The 17,061-nt window shown below is 42.7% G+C and overlaps 2 protein-coding genes across 2 annotated transcripts in view; both read left to right on the top strand.

Annotated features, from left to right (window-relative positions):
- Positions 1 to 483: 483 nt before the first annotated feature.
- LOC144681617 (inter-alpha-trypsin inhibitor heavy chain H3-like) lies at positions 484 to 15,289 on the top strand. Its single transcript, XM_078543380.1, has 7 exons — positions 484 to 542; positions 881 to 1,047; positions 5,659 to 5,763; positions 12,431 to 12,593; positions 12,700 to 12,810; positions 12,891 to 13,019; positions 13,193 to 15,289. The coding sequence occupies exons 2-4, from the start codon at positions 908 to 910 to the stop codon at positions 12,561 to 12,563; spliced, it is 378 nt and encodes a 125-aa protein (XP_078399506.1). The 5' UTR covers positions 484 to 542; positions 881 to 907; the 3' UTR covers positions 12,564 to 12,593; positions 12,700 to 12,810; positions 12,891 to 13,019; positions 13,193 to 15,289.
- LOC144681612 (uncharacterized) overlaps positions 15,289 to 17,061 on the top strand; it is an 84,771-nt gene continuing 82,998 nt past the window's right edge. Inside the window, exon 1 of the mRNA XM_078543369.1 lies at positions 15,289 to 15,611. The gene's annotated coding sequence lies outside the window, so the exon portion shown is untranslated. The remainder of the gene's footprint in view (positions 15,612 to 17,061) is intronic.

The raw sequence follows: 17,061 nt of genomic DNA, 5'->3' as shown, positions 1-17,061 counted from the left end.
TGATTGAAGTCTGGGGTAAAGTTTTTTTATTATAAGCTTTTATTCTAAGCTTTGGGGTCCTATTTATTGCAATTCATAGTACACTGTTCCAGTTTATTAAATGTGAAATATGTTCTTAGATTGCAGTGGTACGTGAGTTCTTACGAATCCATGAGGTATAACTGTTGATTCACAAAATTATATTATCAAATGCAAGACTGTAATGTGTATTTATGTTAAGTAATCTGATTGATGTGTAATAATTGTTAAAATTAGTTTCTTTATTAACAAAATGCAAGAACTGTGAATAAACTGTTGCAACATACTGAGCTGTACCCAGACCTGTTGTGCATTAAATATTCTACTTCACAAAAAAGAGAGGAACACTTTACAGTCTGATATTTTAATCTTATGTATCAAACATGTATTTCTTTGAATTTAATTTAGTTTCTTATACTATATTTGCTTGTACAATTTGTGTGTATAACACATGCATTTTATAACGCGTTGATCCTTTTCTTGGTTGGCAACAGAAAAGAAGTACTGAGGAGCATGGCAAAAAAGTAGGTTTGTTTTCTCTGATACTATTTATTTCAGTAACAATTTGTGTTTATTTTTAATATGTTGGGTGATTTTTATCCGTTCTGTTAAATCTTATTATTTCTCTGAATAATAGTTTGAGTGGCTTTTAATTTGATTGGGGCTGCAATTTTGAAAATATATTTCTGAGGTTACCATTTGTACACTGACCATTTAGAGTGAAAATATTAGATGCTTTATCATTACTGTTCCACTAGAACAACACACAACACTGATTTATTTCAAGTTGGACCTTTCCAGTTATTTTAGTTACTCATATCAATCATTTCTCATTGAAATGTTTCTCTTTAATTTCCTTCAGCCTGAGAGGGAGCTTGAAATCTACAGTATGAAGTTTGAGTCCCAAGTTACATCTCGATTTGCTCACAATGTGGTAATCAGCCGAGTGGTAAATCGAGCAAATGAGTCAAGGGAAGCTTTCTTTGAAGTGGAACTACCCAAAACAGCATTCATTTCCAACTTCAGCATGTGAGTATCAGCTCGATTATTCAGTCAAAGTAACTAATTAGAATTAAAAGCTCTTATTTACACTGTGTGAAACTTTTATATGTAGCGTGAAAATTTTAGATTTCTTGGTTGTAAAACAAGAGATAAAGAAACTGCTACCTCAACAAATTAATGTTCCTAGTACAAATTGCAGCTGTATAAATGTTTTGTCATGATACTGGGCTTATTTATGCATCAGGTAGGACTAAAGTCATCTGTAAAAATATAACGCTTTATAAACAGAGACATAGGGTGGAATCATCCGTTCCCATTTGCGGTGGGCAAGGGGGGAACAACACAGAAGGAAGGGCAGAAACCTGGAAACTGCCAGTGTGAAATCACAGCGGGTCATCTGATGGTGTCCGCCATGGCTCGAGGTTGGCGTGCCTCTGATTTGCGTCCCATTTTACTATTACGCCAGCGGGAAAACACGTCAGCCCAGAACACGGCAGGACAATGGAGACATGCAGAAGTTGGGACTCAACTTTACAGCCTTGCTCAGATTGCGGACATCTGAGGAGAATATAGAACAGCAAGCATAGGGTGATAGATGAACAGGACTTGTTGTGAGTTAAGACACGGGCAGCAGAGGTTTGGGTGCCTCCAGTTTACGGAGGGTAGAATGTGGGAGACCAGCCAGGAATAGTCAAGCCTAGAGATAACAAAGCTATAAGTGAGGGTTTCAGCAGTGGATGAGCTGATAAGGGGTAAAATTGGAGTAAAAGAAGACAGGGTAATATTCGCACCACAGAAGTAAGTGCCAGGCAATGACCATCTCCAACAAAAGAAAATCTAACCATCCCCTTGACGTTCAATGACATTACCATCACTGAACCCCCCACTATCAACATTGGTAAATCCCCCACTATCACCATTGACCAGAAACTGAACTGGACTAGCCATATAAATACTGTGGCTACAAGAGCAGGTCAGAGGCTAGGAATCCTATGGCGAGTAACTAACCTCCTGTATCCCCAAAGCCTGTCCACCACCTATAAGGCACAAGTCAGGAGTGTGATGGAGTACTCCCCGCATGCCTGGATGAGTACAGCTCCCACAACACTCAAGAAACTTGACACCGTCCAGGACAAAACAGCCCACTTAATTGGCACTACATCCACAAACATTCACTCCCTCCACCACGAGGCACAGCAATAGTATGTACCATCTACAAGATGCACTGCAGAAACTCACCAAGGCTCCTTAGGCAACACCTTCTAAACCTACAATCACGACCATCTAGAAGGACAAGGGCAGCAGATTGATGGGGACACCACCACCTGAAAGTTCCCCTCCAAGCCACATACTACCCTGACTTGGCAATACTTTGCCATTCCTTCATTGTCGCTGGATCAAAATCCTGGAACTCCCTCCCTAACAGCACTATGGGTGTACCTACACCACATGGACTGCAGCGGTTCAAGAAGGCAGCTCACCTTCACCTTCTCAAGGGCAACTAGGGCAATAAATGCTGGCCCAGCCCATGAATGAATGAAAAAAAAAGTCTAAGAGATGGCGTGAATATGACGTTGTAAGCTCATCTCAGGGTTAAATGTAACAACAAGGTTGTGAACAGATTGGCTTTATCTCAGACTGTTGCCAGAGAGAGGGATGGAGTCAATAGCTAGGGAACAGAGTTTATAGTGGGGACCAAAAATGATGGCCTCAATCTTCCCAATATTTAATTGGAGGAGATTTTGCACATCCAGTGCTGGATGTCGGATCAGCAGTCCAATTGTTAAGCAACAACACAGGTGTCGAGAGCAGTGGTGGTGAGGTAGAGCTGGATGTTGTCAGCATAGATGTGAAAACTAAAGCTATGGCTTTGGATGATGTCACAATTCATGGACTTTGGAGAGGTTGGCGATGGGATGGTAGTTTGCAAGGAGGGTAGGGTCAAGGGTTGGTTCTTTGAGAAGATGGCTGATGATGGCAGATTTAAAGGGGAGTGGATGAACACCTGAACAGAGAATTGTTAATAGTATCAGCTAAGATTGGGGACCAGGAGGGGAAGTTGAGTGCTCAGCAGTTTAGTGGGAATAGAATTGAGGGAGAACAAGGTGGGTCTCAGATGAGCTCAAAAGAGGGCAAGAGGGGAGATAGGAGAGAAACGAAAGATGTGAGTTCACAGCTGAGTTGGGGGGAGCATTAAATTAAGTTTGGCCAGGTGGACTGGTGTAAGGGAGGGACGCATCAGAGGCAGCTGATCAGATGGTTTCGATTTTAATGATAAAGAAATCCAGGAGCTTCTCGCACTTAACTGCTGGAGGTGAGGGTGGAGGGGACAGGGGTAAAGGGTTTAAGAAGATGGTTTGCAGTGTAGAAAAGAAGCCGGGTTACCTTTGCATTCTAGAATGATCCTGGAATAGTGAGCAATTTTAAGAGATGAGACCAGGAGTTTTAAGTGGTAAGCCAGATCTGGAGAGAGATGGCTTAGCCAGTTGTCCGCTGTATCCTTTCAAGCCTGCTTATGCAGTTAAATACACATAAGAGCACTCCCAAGTCTACTAACATATAAGCTGTTTAGAATTTAGTGCGTCTATTTGAATTTGCCTGATGATTGTAGCTCTGATTTGATATTTTTCAGCATGATCAGTGGGTTGGAGAAAAGTGGTACTGTGAACTGGGAAGGGAAACAGTTTATTAAACAATTTTGAAAAAAAGTTCCATTTCAGATTCAGCAGTACAATACCAGTACATAGCCGTGGTATTGGCAATTTCCATGCAAGAAATGCATAACATTCCAGCAATCTTCTAATTGGTCAGCTTGTAGATATAATTATAAAGTAATTTCATGGAGTCATAGAATTATTACGGAACTGAAGGAGGCCATTCAGCCCATCAAGTCCATGCTGGCTCTCTTGCAAGCAGTCCAATCAGTGCCATCTCCCACTCTATCTCCATAGCCCTGCAAGATTATTCCCCTGAAGTGACTATCCAGTTTCCTTTTGAAATCATTCATTGTTTCCCTTCCACCATCCTCGTAGGCAAGGACTTCCATTTGTAATTTGAGAACTTATTGGATAATTTTTCTTTTAGACTCATTTTTAACTTTCGAAATCAATGGGCAGAATCTTCTGTTCGGCGTGCAGGGGCGGGCCCCGCACGCCGACGCATAAAATGACGCGCAGTGACGTGCGTCCCAACGTCACCGCACATCATTCTGATCTTCAGTCCGGTGGGCGCGCACCAGAGTCGGCTGCGCGCCCGCCGAACTGTCAAAGACCTGTTAAAGCCATTAATGAACTAATTAAAGTACTTGTCAGGGCTGCCCGTCCAACCTTAAGGTTGACGGACAGGCGAACAGCCTAGGCGGCCTTCGCATTTTTCATGAAACCTCATCCACGGGTGGGATGTGGTTTCATGAAGGGTTTGTTAATTAAATAAAATGTTTATGAGAATTCATAAAGATGTCCCAGCCCATGTGACAATGTCACATGGGGGGACATGTCTGAGTAATTTTATTTTTTCCTTTTTCCAATGTTTTATTATGAAATTAATCTCCCGGATACAGCTCCATGCTCCGTCTCTCCCTCTTCCCCCTGCCCGCACAGGTAGCACTGAGCGCTTCCGGGCGCGTGTCACGCTGGGCTGGACTTAATTGACCTACCCTCGTAAAATGGTGGCGCGCAGCCGATCGCAGGCGGCAATCGGCCCCATGCCCGCTCCCGACCATCCTGCCCAATAGGTAGAAAATTCTCCCTCTTATCTTTCTATTTTGTATATCACCTGTAAAAAATCAATGATAGAATGACAAATGCTGCAAAGTTGAGTTCGATCAGAGATTAGAATTATTGAGGGTCTCTTAACTCGCACTAATCTTGACAAAAAATGTAATCCTCCTTTACATTATACCTTTTTGATGAAATGCTCTGTTATATGAAGATTTTTCTTCTTTCATAAGAATTGAAACTTGATAAAAATTTGTTTAAATCTAGAACAGTCCAGACTTGAGTATTTCTCCATTCCGTTCTCTCTGACAGTTTTTTTTTCTGGAGGTTTTTGCAACAGATGTCAACTCCTATTGCTGCACATTCCATGCTCTTCAGATTGTTCCTTCTATGATGTTTAGTTCTCCCCGCTTTATTCCACCAAGGTCTCATTTTTATCTCCTCCCTGACTTTGCTGTGCTCTTACGACCATCTTTCCTCTTTCAATTTGCTACACGTCTCCAAGACTTCTGCAACCCCTATAACTCTGCAATTTACCCCTCTCTCTGAAATTTTCCTCTTTGCTCCCTGCCTCCAAGATTCCCCTGTTCATAGTGTCTAGTATCGGTCTCTAATCTCTTTGTCTCAAAGATATCCTCAACTCTGTTTTGAAGACAGTCCCACACACTTTTCTGCAGCCATGGCCCTGTACAGTGACCACTCAGTGTTTTAAAGATCGTCCTACTAGGTGCACAATGAACTATGTGTCAAAACATAGTACAGCAATTAATAATTAGAAGCATATTAAATTAGAGTGAATATTCCTCCTGAAACAGTACAAATGGAATCGTGGCTTCAAAGAAGAAACCAATGGAGTAGGTACAAGATAAAATTAATATATCAGATTTGCATTATACCATCCATATGATTTCTCTCTCTGTAGGACTCCAGATGGAGTGACATATGTGGGAGCTGTGAAAGAGAAAGAAGTTGCTCAGCAACAGTACCAGCAAGCAGTTTCACGGGGACAGACTGCAGGACTTGTAAAGTAAGAATAATTTCCTAGCTTTTAACTAAAGACCTCCATTCTTCATTAGTTTATTCCCTGCACAATTTGATGAGCGAAACTCTTTGGGATTGAGCCCATTTCAACATGAACTGCAAAGAAGTGAGAATAGGTACATGAAATTCCAATGGGCAGTGCCCCTCCTCCCGCCCCTAAACACGTCCATTTATCATCACCTCTTGCCAAGGCAGTTTTCGACACAGCTGGCTAATGTTTCATTAATTCTGTGCAGTCTTGTCTTTTTCAAAGTCTTCCAGTATGAGGGGAATTCTGCTGTTCTGAGCACCCACAGGAAGCTAGCTGAGATTGAAGGTTCAAAAATTGGGGTTATACTGTTGTAACACTGGGCAGAATTTTATGTTCGGGGTGTGGGCATGCGCCCCACACGCCTGAGCGTAAAATGATGCGTGATGATGTTGGGCGTGCGCACTCGCGCGATACTTCACTTGGTGGGCACGCGCCAGAGTCGGCTGCACGCCCACCGATAGATGAAAGGGCTAATAATGCCGTTAACAAGCTAATTAAAATTAAATTTACGCTGCCCATCCAACCTTACGGTTGGCGGGCAGGCAAAAAGGCCAAGTGGCCTTTACATTTTTTAGGAAACCTCATCCACGAGCGGGGTGAGGTTTCCTAAAGCAAATGAACGTTAAATAAAAACTTTATTTTGGAATTAAAAACATGTCCCATCTCATGTGACAGAGTCACATGAGGGGACATGTTTTAAAAAATTTTTATTGTCTTTATTAATTTCTTTAAAAAGCGCTTAAATCCCCCTGAGGCAGCTCCATGCCTCAGGAAGATTGAAGCGATCTTTCGCGTGTATGTGCGAACTGCACGCCAGGCCTGCTCTCCCTCCTTCCCCCCGCCCGCACAGGTAGCGCTCAGCGCTGCTGCTCGCGATCCATGCAGAGCGGGCCTTAATTGGCCCGTCCGCCTGAAATCGCGGTGTGGAGCCGATCGCGGGCAGTGCCCGGCTTCCCGACTGCCCCTGACCGCTCCTGATGAACCTGCCCGACGAGGGAAAAATTCTGGCCACTGTCTCCAACACTGGATGCCTGCACACACAGATTCTCTGCTGGGAAAGCAAGGTCACAGAAGCACTCCACCTAATTAAATAGCTTCTGACAAGTATATTATCTGTACCCAATATGTAGTTTCACTGATTGAGACAAACCAATCTAAAGTTGTAACTTGGGCAAATCCAATTGGAAGAGCTGACAGGGATCTGTAATGCCAGATCTACACTCAATTTGTGCATCACACTCATTTCTGGGAAACTGGAAAACAGAACAGGAAAAAGCAGGGTCCTCATTTAAATATTCATTCAGGGGCAGCACATTCTGCTGACCATTTCTTGAAACACTGGCCTGCAGGATGTAAGGGTTTAGGAGAAATACTTTACTTTTAGAAGAAGTAACATGTCCATGCTGCTGGCAGCATAAATAATGCCCAGATCAAATAATTAATTCCTGCCACAGTTTAAGTTAAATCTTCCGCTGAGATATGAATGAGTGCCATTTGATGCAATTCTTATGTTTGATGCAGTTGTTGTCATTGTGTGTCAGTTGTGACTCAGTTGGTAGCACTCCTGCCTCTGAGTCACAATGTTCCGGGTTGAAGGGTTAAGTCCACTCTCGGATTTAAGTATAAAATCCAAGGCTGACACTCCAGTGCAGTACAGAGCATGTGCTGCACAGTTGGAGGCCCCATCTTTCAGATGAAACAATAGACCAAGGCCCATCTGCTTGCTCTATGGTGGATATAAAAGATCCTGTGGCACCCCTTTGAAGGAGAGCAGGGAAGTTATCACCAGTGTCCTGGCCAATAATTATCAAACAGACGCTTGGTAATACAGAACTTGAATATTGCTGAAAAGGGAGACATGTTGCTGAAGCTTTTCATCAGCCTCATCATGCCAAATGCAAGAATGCCAAATTTCAAATGATCTCTTCAATTTATACTGCAGGAGAAAAGGTTGCTGATTGGTTGGCAAGTCAAATCTGGTCTGCCCAGGCATTGCTATGGAGAAAGCAATGGGGAAAACTATAGGTTCCCCAAGCTCCCGGGTAATGCAAGAAAGGCACAAGGCTTGAAAATATTCCCTTTGTTTGCACAGAACAGCTCCTTTCATATGAACTTATGTCGTTTCTAGCAAGTGTAAATGAGTCATGTTATGAGTTCCACTGATTATCTTAAATGAGTTGTTAGTGTAGCTATTAACACACTCAGGATTGTTCAGCAAGTATTGCCCAATCACAGGATCACATTTAACAGTAAAAGTTTTGCTTTGAGTTTTGCCACTGCAGGCTGGTTGAATACAGTCTTTACACTGCCTTTTACGAACAACCGAAGGAACATGCTGTTTGATTCGACCAGCCAATCATTTTGATGAACGACCAATGTACTTGACATCATACCAGCACTGAGAATCATACACGGCATCGTTCAATTGTGTGATAGGCGGAACATCTTTTTGGGCAGAAGGCAGCCTTCTGTAAGTGGAAAATACCACTCGCATAGCTACTGCTTAGTGACAGAGTAAAATTGCTTACTTAACCTGTTGTTCAAATATTTTGGATAGTTTGCCTGCCCAAAGTAATTTGAAGTAAATTGGGCACTTTTCAGACCTGAAAGTGATGGCCTTGACCCATTTGTGCATTTGCGCGATACTCAGTGAACAATGTTCTGATCAGGATAACCATTGTCCCACAGGATAGCTTTGATGCCTTCTATTTCTGCATCAGGCTTGCAAGGTGAGCAAATGGCTAGGGCTCTATTTACAAGATTGTTGGTAAGACCAATTTTATAGCATGTGGAGTTATACAAATTACAACATGTATATTGACCAGTAAAGGTAGGCTTGTTGTAGACAGTGATGGAGAACCCATTAGTAGATTTCTCAACTAGCATGTCAAGGAAAGGGAGCATTAGACTGCTCCATCTAAATGAAGTGAAGCCCAACGCAAACTGGAGGAACAGCACCTCATCTTCCGACTAGGCACTTTAAAGCTTTCCGGGCTGAATATTGAATTCAACAACTTTAGATCTTAAACTCCCTCCCCACCCCCATCCCCACCCCGTTTCTTCCCCCTCCCTTTAGTTTTTTTCAATAATTTATATAGATTTTTCTTTTCCTACCTATTTCCATTATTTTTAAATCTACAACTAACACCTTGTCAGTCTTTCCACCCCACCCCCACTAGAGCTGTACCTTGAGTGTCCTGCCATCCATTCTTAATTAGCACATTTTCTTAGATAATATCACCACCTTCAATACCTCTTTGATCCTTTTGTCTGTGACATCTTTTGATTATCTGCTCCTATCACTGCTTGCTTATCCCTACAACCACACCCCCCTCAACTTCTCACCCCCCGCCCCCCACCTTAAACCAGCTTATATTTCACCCCTCTCCTAACTATACTCAGTTCTGCTGAAGGGTCATGAAGACTCGAAACGTCAACTCTTCTCTGCCGATGCTGCCAGACCTGCTGAGTTTTTCCAGGTAATTCTGTTTTTGTTTTGGATCTCCAGCATCCGCAGTAGTTTTTTGTTTCCATCTAAATGTAAATTGGAGCATGCGATGGAGCGTATTAAGGCCTGTAAGGAAATCCTTACGCATAATTGCAGATTCCAAGATCACAAATGTATCATCTACATATCAGACATATGCATGGGGTAAAGGTTCAGCTCGTTCCATCAGAAAGACATTTGGCTACACCATCTATTTGGGCATACATGATGTCATTAAAATGGAACTCAATGATTCAAGTTGCTCGCGCCTACAGAAGCCTCTGTCGATGCTGGGACTACAGGCAGTCCCTGAGAAGAAGAGGTAATCAAGCCCAGACTTAAAGGTAAGTCTGAGATTTTGAATGGCCTTGCTGGCAGATCCCAGAGAAGGGGGGAGGGGATTTTGAGGAGGTTGGAGGACCGGGTTTGAGAGGCCTGGGGGACAGGATTAAAGGGGGGGATACAATGATGTGGGGGGCACAGGGGAACCCACCCCCCCCCACCCCGAAAGGAGGTATTCCCACCCCCCGGCTTCCTGCCCAACAGAAAACCGCACAGTGAATGCTGCCAGGTTATCCGCCTTGTCACCGCTTAACCCCTGTTGCACATAAAGTAGAGGGGCAATGAGGCCTTTAATTGGCCATTAATTGGTCACTTAAGGGCCTTAATAGGCCTGAGGGTGGGCAGCCTGATGCCTTCCCCGCCCACCATAATATGGGAGACAAGTTAGGGCTAGGTGAGGAGGCAGTGGGAAGGCCATCCCCTTTACTTTACCAGCCCCCAAATATGCTACTTTCAAATATGCCACTGGGAGGCTGTTAAATCCATCCCCTACATTCATTCACAGGGACCTACCCTCTGCAAACAGAAGAAATATATTCAAGCCATGCGCCTTTTTTGAATTACCTAGGAGCTTGGAGAGCCTATAGTTCCCCATTGCTTTCCCCATGGCAATGCCTCAGCCAATCAGAGTCGACTAGCCAACCTTTTGTCCTGTGGTATAAATTGTTGTGATCATTTGAAATTTGGCATTCTTGTGTTTGCCCTGATAGGTGCAAGATGAAAAACTTCGGCAACATGTCGCTGTTTTCAGCAATATTGGGCAGAATATAGCGCTCCTCGGGCGGGCGTGTGCCCGTCCCGAACGAGTGTAAAATGACGTGTGGTGACATCAGGCAAGTAACCCAACGTCATCGCTCACTCGCGTGATATTTCAGCCTGTGGGCACGCGCGGGAATCGGCAGCGCGCCAGTCGAAAATTAACAGGCGTGTTAAGGCCATTAAAGTAATAATTAAATTAAATTTTTCGCCACCTCATCTATGGGCGAGATGAGGTTTCCAACAGCAAATAAAAATTAAATAAAAATGTTTAAATTTCATTCATAACATGTCCCTGCTTGTGTGACAGAATCGCATGAGGGGACATGTTTATAACATTGCTTAAGTTTTTCATTTTTAATTTTAAAAATCTTCAGCTCCCTGATGCAGCTCTGTGCCTCAGGGAGCTTTTACTGCACGCACCTACATGTATGCGCAAACCTCAGCGCTCACCCTCCTCCTGCCCCCACCCCGGCAGTGCTGAGCGCTGCAGCGTGCATTTCACACTGGCTGGTTGTTAATTGGCCAGCCAGCATGAAATCGTAGTCGGAGCCCGATCGCGGGCGGCTGTCGACTTCCCGACCACTCCCAGGCCTGCCTGCCAAGCCCGTCTGACCACCGAAAAATCCTGGCCATTGAAAACTCATCCCTCAATCATCATCACAAAAACAGATTATCTGGTCATTATCACTGCATTTTCTACAACACAAAAGTGACTACACTTCTAAAATACTTAATTGGCTATAAAGCTCTTTCAGACGTCTGATGATCGTGAAAAGCATTATATAACTGCAATTACTTTTTTTATTGAACTCTGATAACATACATAGTAATGGATAGAGGGGAGTGATCACAAGATTGTGATCTACTTGAGTGATTCATATACCATAAACTGAGATTAAATTATGCTATAACACAGCAGTTGGTAAAGGCTGTTATTTAAAATCCCAGAGGGAAACTTTAAACAGCTGTCATAACCAATATTTTCAATTGGTATGTTTCAGATGCAGCTCCAAATTCAGGAAAACGACCACCAGTTCTCAAGAGGTTTTTATAGCAAACTAAATGAGACATTCATTAATTTACAACAAATTAACCATATACACATGACTACAAATTATAATATCATAACTTTTAACAAATTTCCAAATTAATCTCCACTAAGGCAACAATAACCAATAGACTTAACCAGACACCAGGTAAAGCATTTTCACCTTATGAATTCAGAATGAGGTTCCTTTCAATTTGGCTCCTTTGCAGACAGATGTAGGCTTACAGCTGCTTTGATGTTACATGCCTCTGCCCTATACACACAAAACTCCCTTCTGTTATACCCAGCACTTCTCTTTGAGTATAAATTCTCATTGTATCACCAGGCCCTTTGAACTCCTTTCATAGTACCAATTTTATTAGTAATATAAATATATTGCTTGGTGTCTCCTAGCTAAGTGCAAGATTTCACTTCCACCCTTGAATGCTCTATTCAACAAAATGAAAATGTACCTCTACCTCTGTTTACATCTCAAAATTACTATATATCAAAGCACCCAGACTAGCTGGCTTTAATCCAATTAAGACACACACAGACACACCCACAGACTCTATTTAAAGGAAAATAATTTCCAATATCATTATATATTTTTTCTTCTGTCCATTTGAATTAGTCCCTTCAATTAACACCTCAAAAAGATTATTTGGCCATTTATTTGATTGCTGTTTGTTGGACCTGGTTGTACACAAATTAGCTGCTGCCTTTCCCTACAATAGTGACTACAATTCAAAAGTAATTCAGTGGCAGAGAGGTGCTTTGGGATGTCCTGAGGTTGTGAAGGGCAGTATACAAATGCAAGTCTTTTTTTGCTGACCCCAACTTTGCATATTTTTTTTAATGCAGCCCTTCTCATTATGATGTAAATCTCACAGTTGGACAGTAACACATGATAGCAAGAAAATGAGAGCTTTTTCCTGAATGTATCACTAGAATTCTGTATATGTAACAATAATATTTTAATTTGTGTTTCTTTCTGATTTCCAAAGAACGTCTGGAAGAAAAATGGAGAAGTTTAAAGTGTCAGTAAATATTGAACCAACCAAAAAAGTCACATTTGAACTAACATATGAAGAATTATTAAAATGTAACCTGGGGAAATATGAGATGAACATCAGATGAAAACCCCAGCAACTTATCAAACATTTCCAGGTGCATTTCTAATGTAGCAACACAACTAATATATTTTAGTTGTGGCTGTTTTTGATTTTCTCATGTGACAATTAAATTCTCTTACATTTTGAATTGCTGTTTCCAGATTGATGTACACATTTTCGAACCACAAGGCATTGCCTTTCTGAATGTTGATGCAAAGTTCCTAACAAATAATATGATTTCAATTGTGAAAAAGATGCTTACTGCAACAAAGGTAGGTTCATAGCGTTGTTTAAAAAATCTTTACCTTAACAATTGCTGTTAAAATTAACACTAAGTCACTGCTTCATTCAGGCACATGTTTCCTTCAAACCAACACTTGAGCAACAACACAAAAGTCCTGATTGTCATGAAACAATTCTGGACGGAGATTTCATCATAGAGTATGATGTCAATAGAGACCTGTCTGCTGGTAGTGTTCAGGTAATTGAAAATTATACTTAAAACTGAAGTCTCAAAGGATTATTTATTCTGGTGACTATTTTATTTTTTTGATTTTACATTTTTCAGATTGTAAACGGATATTTTGTACATCATTTTGCACCTGCTAATCTGCTCAGAATCCCTAAAAATGTCATTTTTGTGATTGACCACAGTGGATCTATGTCGGGGACTAAAATGCGTCAGGTGAGAAAAGCTTTTAGTCCAACTCAAGCTTCAGCCAAAAGAGTAACTAACTTGTTTCACACATCCACCAATATGAAAAAGAAGGAAAAGCTTTCATTTATATAGGAGGGAATCGAGGAGGACCCACTGTCAAAGAACGGAATAACCCCAAACATTACATTGCTGCAGTGTTTCTATCCTTCCCTCCTCCTCAAACCTAAAAAAAAAGAGAGGAAGAGGCAGTGCCTTCAGGAGTGCACCAGGCCTGCGAGGGGCACTCTTCTGAAAGTGGATTTTAAAGAAAAAGCAGCTGATTGGTGAGTAAATCCTGGGAGCAGACTTGGAGGAAGGAGCACCGGAGCGGTGAGTATAAATCTAGCTTGCCTCGGGGATTCGCGGCCTTGTCTCCAGGGAGTAGACTCGGAGGGAGGAGCACTGGAGCGGTGACCTCGGGGCACAGAGTAACTGAAGCCAAAACGGGAAACGTGACATCACAGGAAAGCTGTGACCTGATTGGTTGGTAGGAAATCTGCACCAAATTTGAAAAAAAACACTGCAAGCTAATTAATAAATTAATTAACTAAATCGAGATGGCTGGGCAGGTGATGTGCTGTTGCTGTATGATGTGGGAGCTGGCAGATCCAATTGCGAGCCGCAGTGACCACATCTGCAGCAAGTGTTGGTTGCTGGAGGAACTCCAGCTCAGAATTGATGAGCTGGAGTCTGAGCACCGGACGCTGCGGCACATCCAGGAGAGGGAGAGTTACCTGGACGCTTTGTTTCAGGAAGCGGTCACACCCAGTAGATTAAGTACCTCAAATTCGGTCAGTGGTCAGGGTCAGCAGGGTGTGACTGCAAGTGAGGCAGGTAGAGGGATCCTGTGTTCAGGAACAGAGGAGCCTCTTGACCTTGTCCAACAGGTACGAGGTACTTGCTCCCTGTGTGGATGAGGAACAGGGCTGTAGGGAGGATAAGCCAGCTGACCACGGCACCGTGGCACAGGAGGCCATTCAAGAAGAGGGAACAAAAAGACAAGTGGTAGTTGTAGGGGATTCTATAATTAGGGGAATTGATAGCATCCTTTGTAAGCAGAATCGAGAGTCCCACATGGTATGTTGCCTGCCCAGTGCCAGGGTGAGGGACATCTCTGACCGGCTTGAAAGGATATTGGTGAGGGAGGGGATGGATCCAGTTGTTGTGGTCCACGTCGGGACAAATAACATAGGTAAGACTAGGAAAGAGGACCTGTTTGGGGATTTTCAGGAACTGGGAACTAAATTAAAGAACAGGTCCTCAAGGGTTATAATCTCCGGATTACTACCCGAGCCACATGCAAATTGGCATAGGGATGCGAGAATAAGGGAACTAAACACGTGGCTAAAGAAGTGGTGTGGGAAAGAGGGGTTCCATTTCGTGGGGCACTGGCATCAGTATTGGAACAGGAGGGATCTGTACCATTGGGATGGTCTCCACCTGAACCGATCTGGGACCAATGTTCTAGTGAAAAGGGTAAATAGGGTGGTCAACAGGACTTTAAACTAGAAAGTGGGGGGGAAGGTAAGGGTAAAACTCCAAGAAGTATGACTAATGGGAAACAAAGCAGCAGGTTAGCGTGTAGGGGGGTGGATTCAACTTCATGGAAAATTATGAAAAAACTGAAAAGAAAGGAGAGCCCAGGAGAGGCTATTAAATTCTCCAGACCACAAAATAGGATAGAGTGTTTGGAAAGGGCTAGGAATCTAACTTCAAGCACATCAGATAAAGGGACGACAATGAGAAAGGGGACGGGAAATACAGGACTGAATGTGTTGTATCTGAATGCACGCAGTATACGAAATAAGGTAAATGAGCTTGTGGCGCAGATTGAAATTGGCAGGTATGATGTGGTGGGCATTACGGAGACATGGCTGCAAGGGGATCAGAACTGGGAGCTAAATATCCAAGGATATACATCCTATCGAAAAGATAGGCAGGTTGGCAGAGGGGGTAGGGTTGCTTTGTTAGTAAGAAATGAAACTAAATTGGTAGCAAGAAATGACGTATGGTCAGATGATGTAGAATCTGCATGGATAGAGTTGAGGAATCGCAAAGGTAAAAAAACCATAATGGGAGTTATGTACAGGCCTCCGAACAGTAGTCAGGATGTGGGGCACAAGATACATCAGGAGATAGAAAAGGCGTGTAAGAAAGGCAAGGTTACAGTGATCATAAGACCATAAGACATAGGAGCAGAAATTAGGTTCAAAATCAGTTAACGGGAAGGTAAATATAGAGGACTACATATTCTTCAAGCATAACCCATTCATTTTTCCTAGTACAGTTCTCTCTACTACTTTTATTCCAATCAGGCTATTAGGTGACCAGCTGGTTACTGGGTTACAGATGCGAAGAACACCGTGGATGGCTGTGGTGGGCGATTTTGGCAGAGTTATGTCTGCATTATCACTTTCTGATATGAAGGGGATAAATGAGGGTTAGCTTTAAGTGCCAAGGGTGAGCAGAGTTAGAATTGGCTGCAGCTTGTCATGCAGAGTGTAAATGGAGAGCTGGAAGTAAAAAGGGGAAAAAGTGGATAAGATGTGATGTCTTTTCCAACCTTTCCATTCATCACAGCCTTGTTCATAGGACTCCTCCCCTGTCCATGATGGCCAGCACATTTTCTTCCATAGGGTAGAGGATAAGCAGGGTGGTTTTGGTCTTCTTCAAGAAAGAATGGTGTGTCTTAGTGGCATGTCTGTCATAGTTGTATAGTTCATATGTAATATAAAAGACATGAGCTCTGGGAAAGTGAGAGTTGCAGTAGTGGTGAAATTAGGAAGTACAGAGAGAATGAGATGAACTGAAGTATATTGTAGTGACTTTGGGAGATTGAAGGGAAGCTGAGAAAGGGTGTTGAGTAGCAAGGCTACAGACATTGCAAATATGAGATTAGAATTGTTGAGGTGAGAGGAAAGATTTTTACCTCGAGAACCGTGGTGAGGTCATTGAACTTATTTCAGTAATTCAGTCATGTCCTCCGAACTAAGCTCCTGGCATTAACTTCCATAGCAATCCTGTCCCTGGCAGTGGAGGTGTTTCTTGAAGTGATTCCTGTCTCAAACAGGATATGTCTTCTATCCTTTACCTGGGCCAAGGCCTCCAACACTTTATTAGTGAATTTGGTTGCTCTCTCTGGACCTTGTTTTTTTTTTAAATTTATTCATTCATGGGATGTAGGCTTTGCTAGCTTTTATTGCCCATTTATTGCCCATTCCTAATTGCCGTTGAGAAGGTGGTGGTGAGCAATTATATCCACTCACGTGTTAATGAGACCGAGACTGAATGAGTCGCGAATTAGGCTCACATGGGAATTTGGTGCACGAGGGAAAAGCAGTGTGGTATACATAGGAATTATTCTAAGTTGGGAACAGGGGCAGCTGAGCAGAAATGGACCTGGGTGTAAATCTCACTTTTGGAACTGAGTTTCAATAAACAAAATCAAACAGTGATATCACAGGAAAGCTAAGTTCATTGGTTGGTAAAAACCTGTTGCTAGTGCTGGGAGTGTCTTTAAATAGCTGTAAATTAGAAAAGTATATTATTTTTAAAGAATTAGCTACTTGGATTTCAGTAAGGATCACTAGGAATAAGGGGAAGTCAGGGCCAGTAACATAATATAAGTAAACCAAAGTAAAATAAAGTTAACGTAAGGGAAGTAAAGTTAGGACATGGCAGGGCAGCTTGGTCATTTGGAATGCATGACCTGTGATATGTGGGAAGTCGTGGACACTACTGGTGACCTGGAGGACTACATGTGCAGGAAGTGTGGAAGTGCTGCCAGTTGCAGAAACTTGAGCTCTGGGTTTCGAAGCTCAAACGG

This window comes from Cetorhinus maximus, chromosome 6 (assembly GCF_964194155.1).
Source record: "Cetorhinus maximus chromosome 6, sCetMax3.hap1.1, whole genome shotgun sequence".
In the NCBI taxonomy this organism is placed as follows: Eukaryota; Metazoa; Chordata; class Chondrichthyes; order Lamniformes; family Cetorhinidae; genus Cetorhinus; species Cetorhinus maximus.
This window is presented reverse-complemented; position numbering and strand designations above follow the sequence as displayed.

Bases quoted from the DNA above. Each gene is read 5' to 3' on its own strand.
- LOC144681617 (XM_078543380.1), top strand. From the start codon at position 908: ATGAAGTTTGAGTCCCAAGTTACATCTCGATTTGCTCACAATGTGGTA. The intron at 1,048-5,658 runs GTGAGTATCAGC...CTCTCTCTGTAG, and splicing joins TTCATTTCCAACTTCAGCAT to GACTCCAGATGGAGTGACAT. The intron at 5,764-12,430 runs GTAAGAATAATT...TGATTTCCAAAG, and splicing joins CAGACTGCAGGACTTGTAAA to AACGTCTGGAAGAAAAATGG.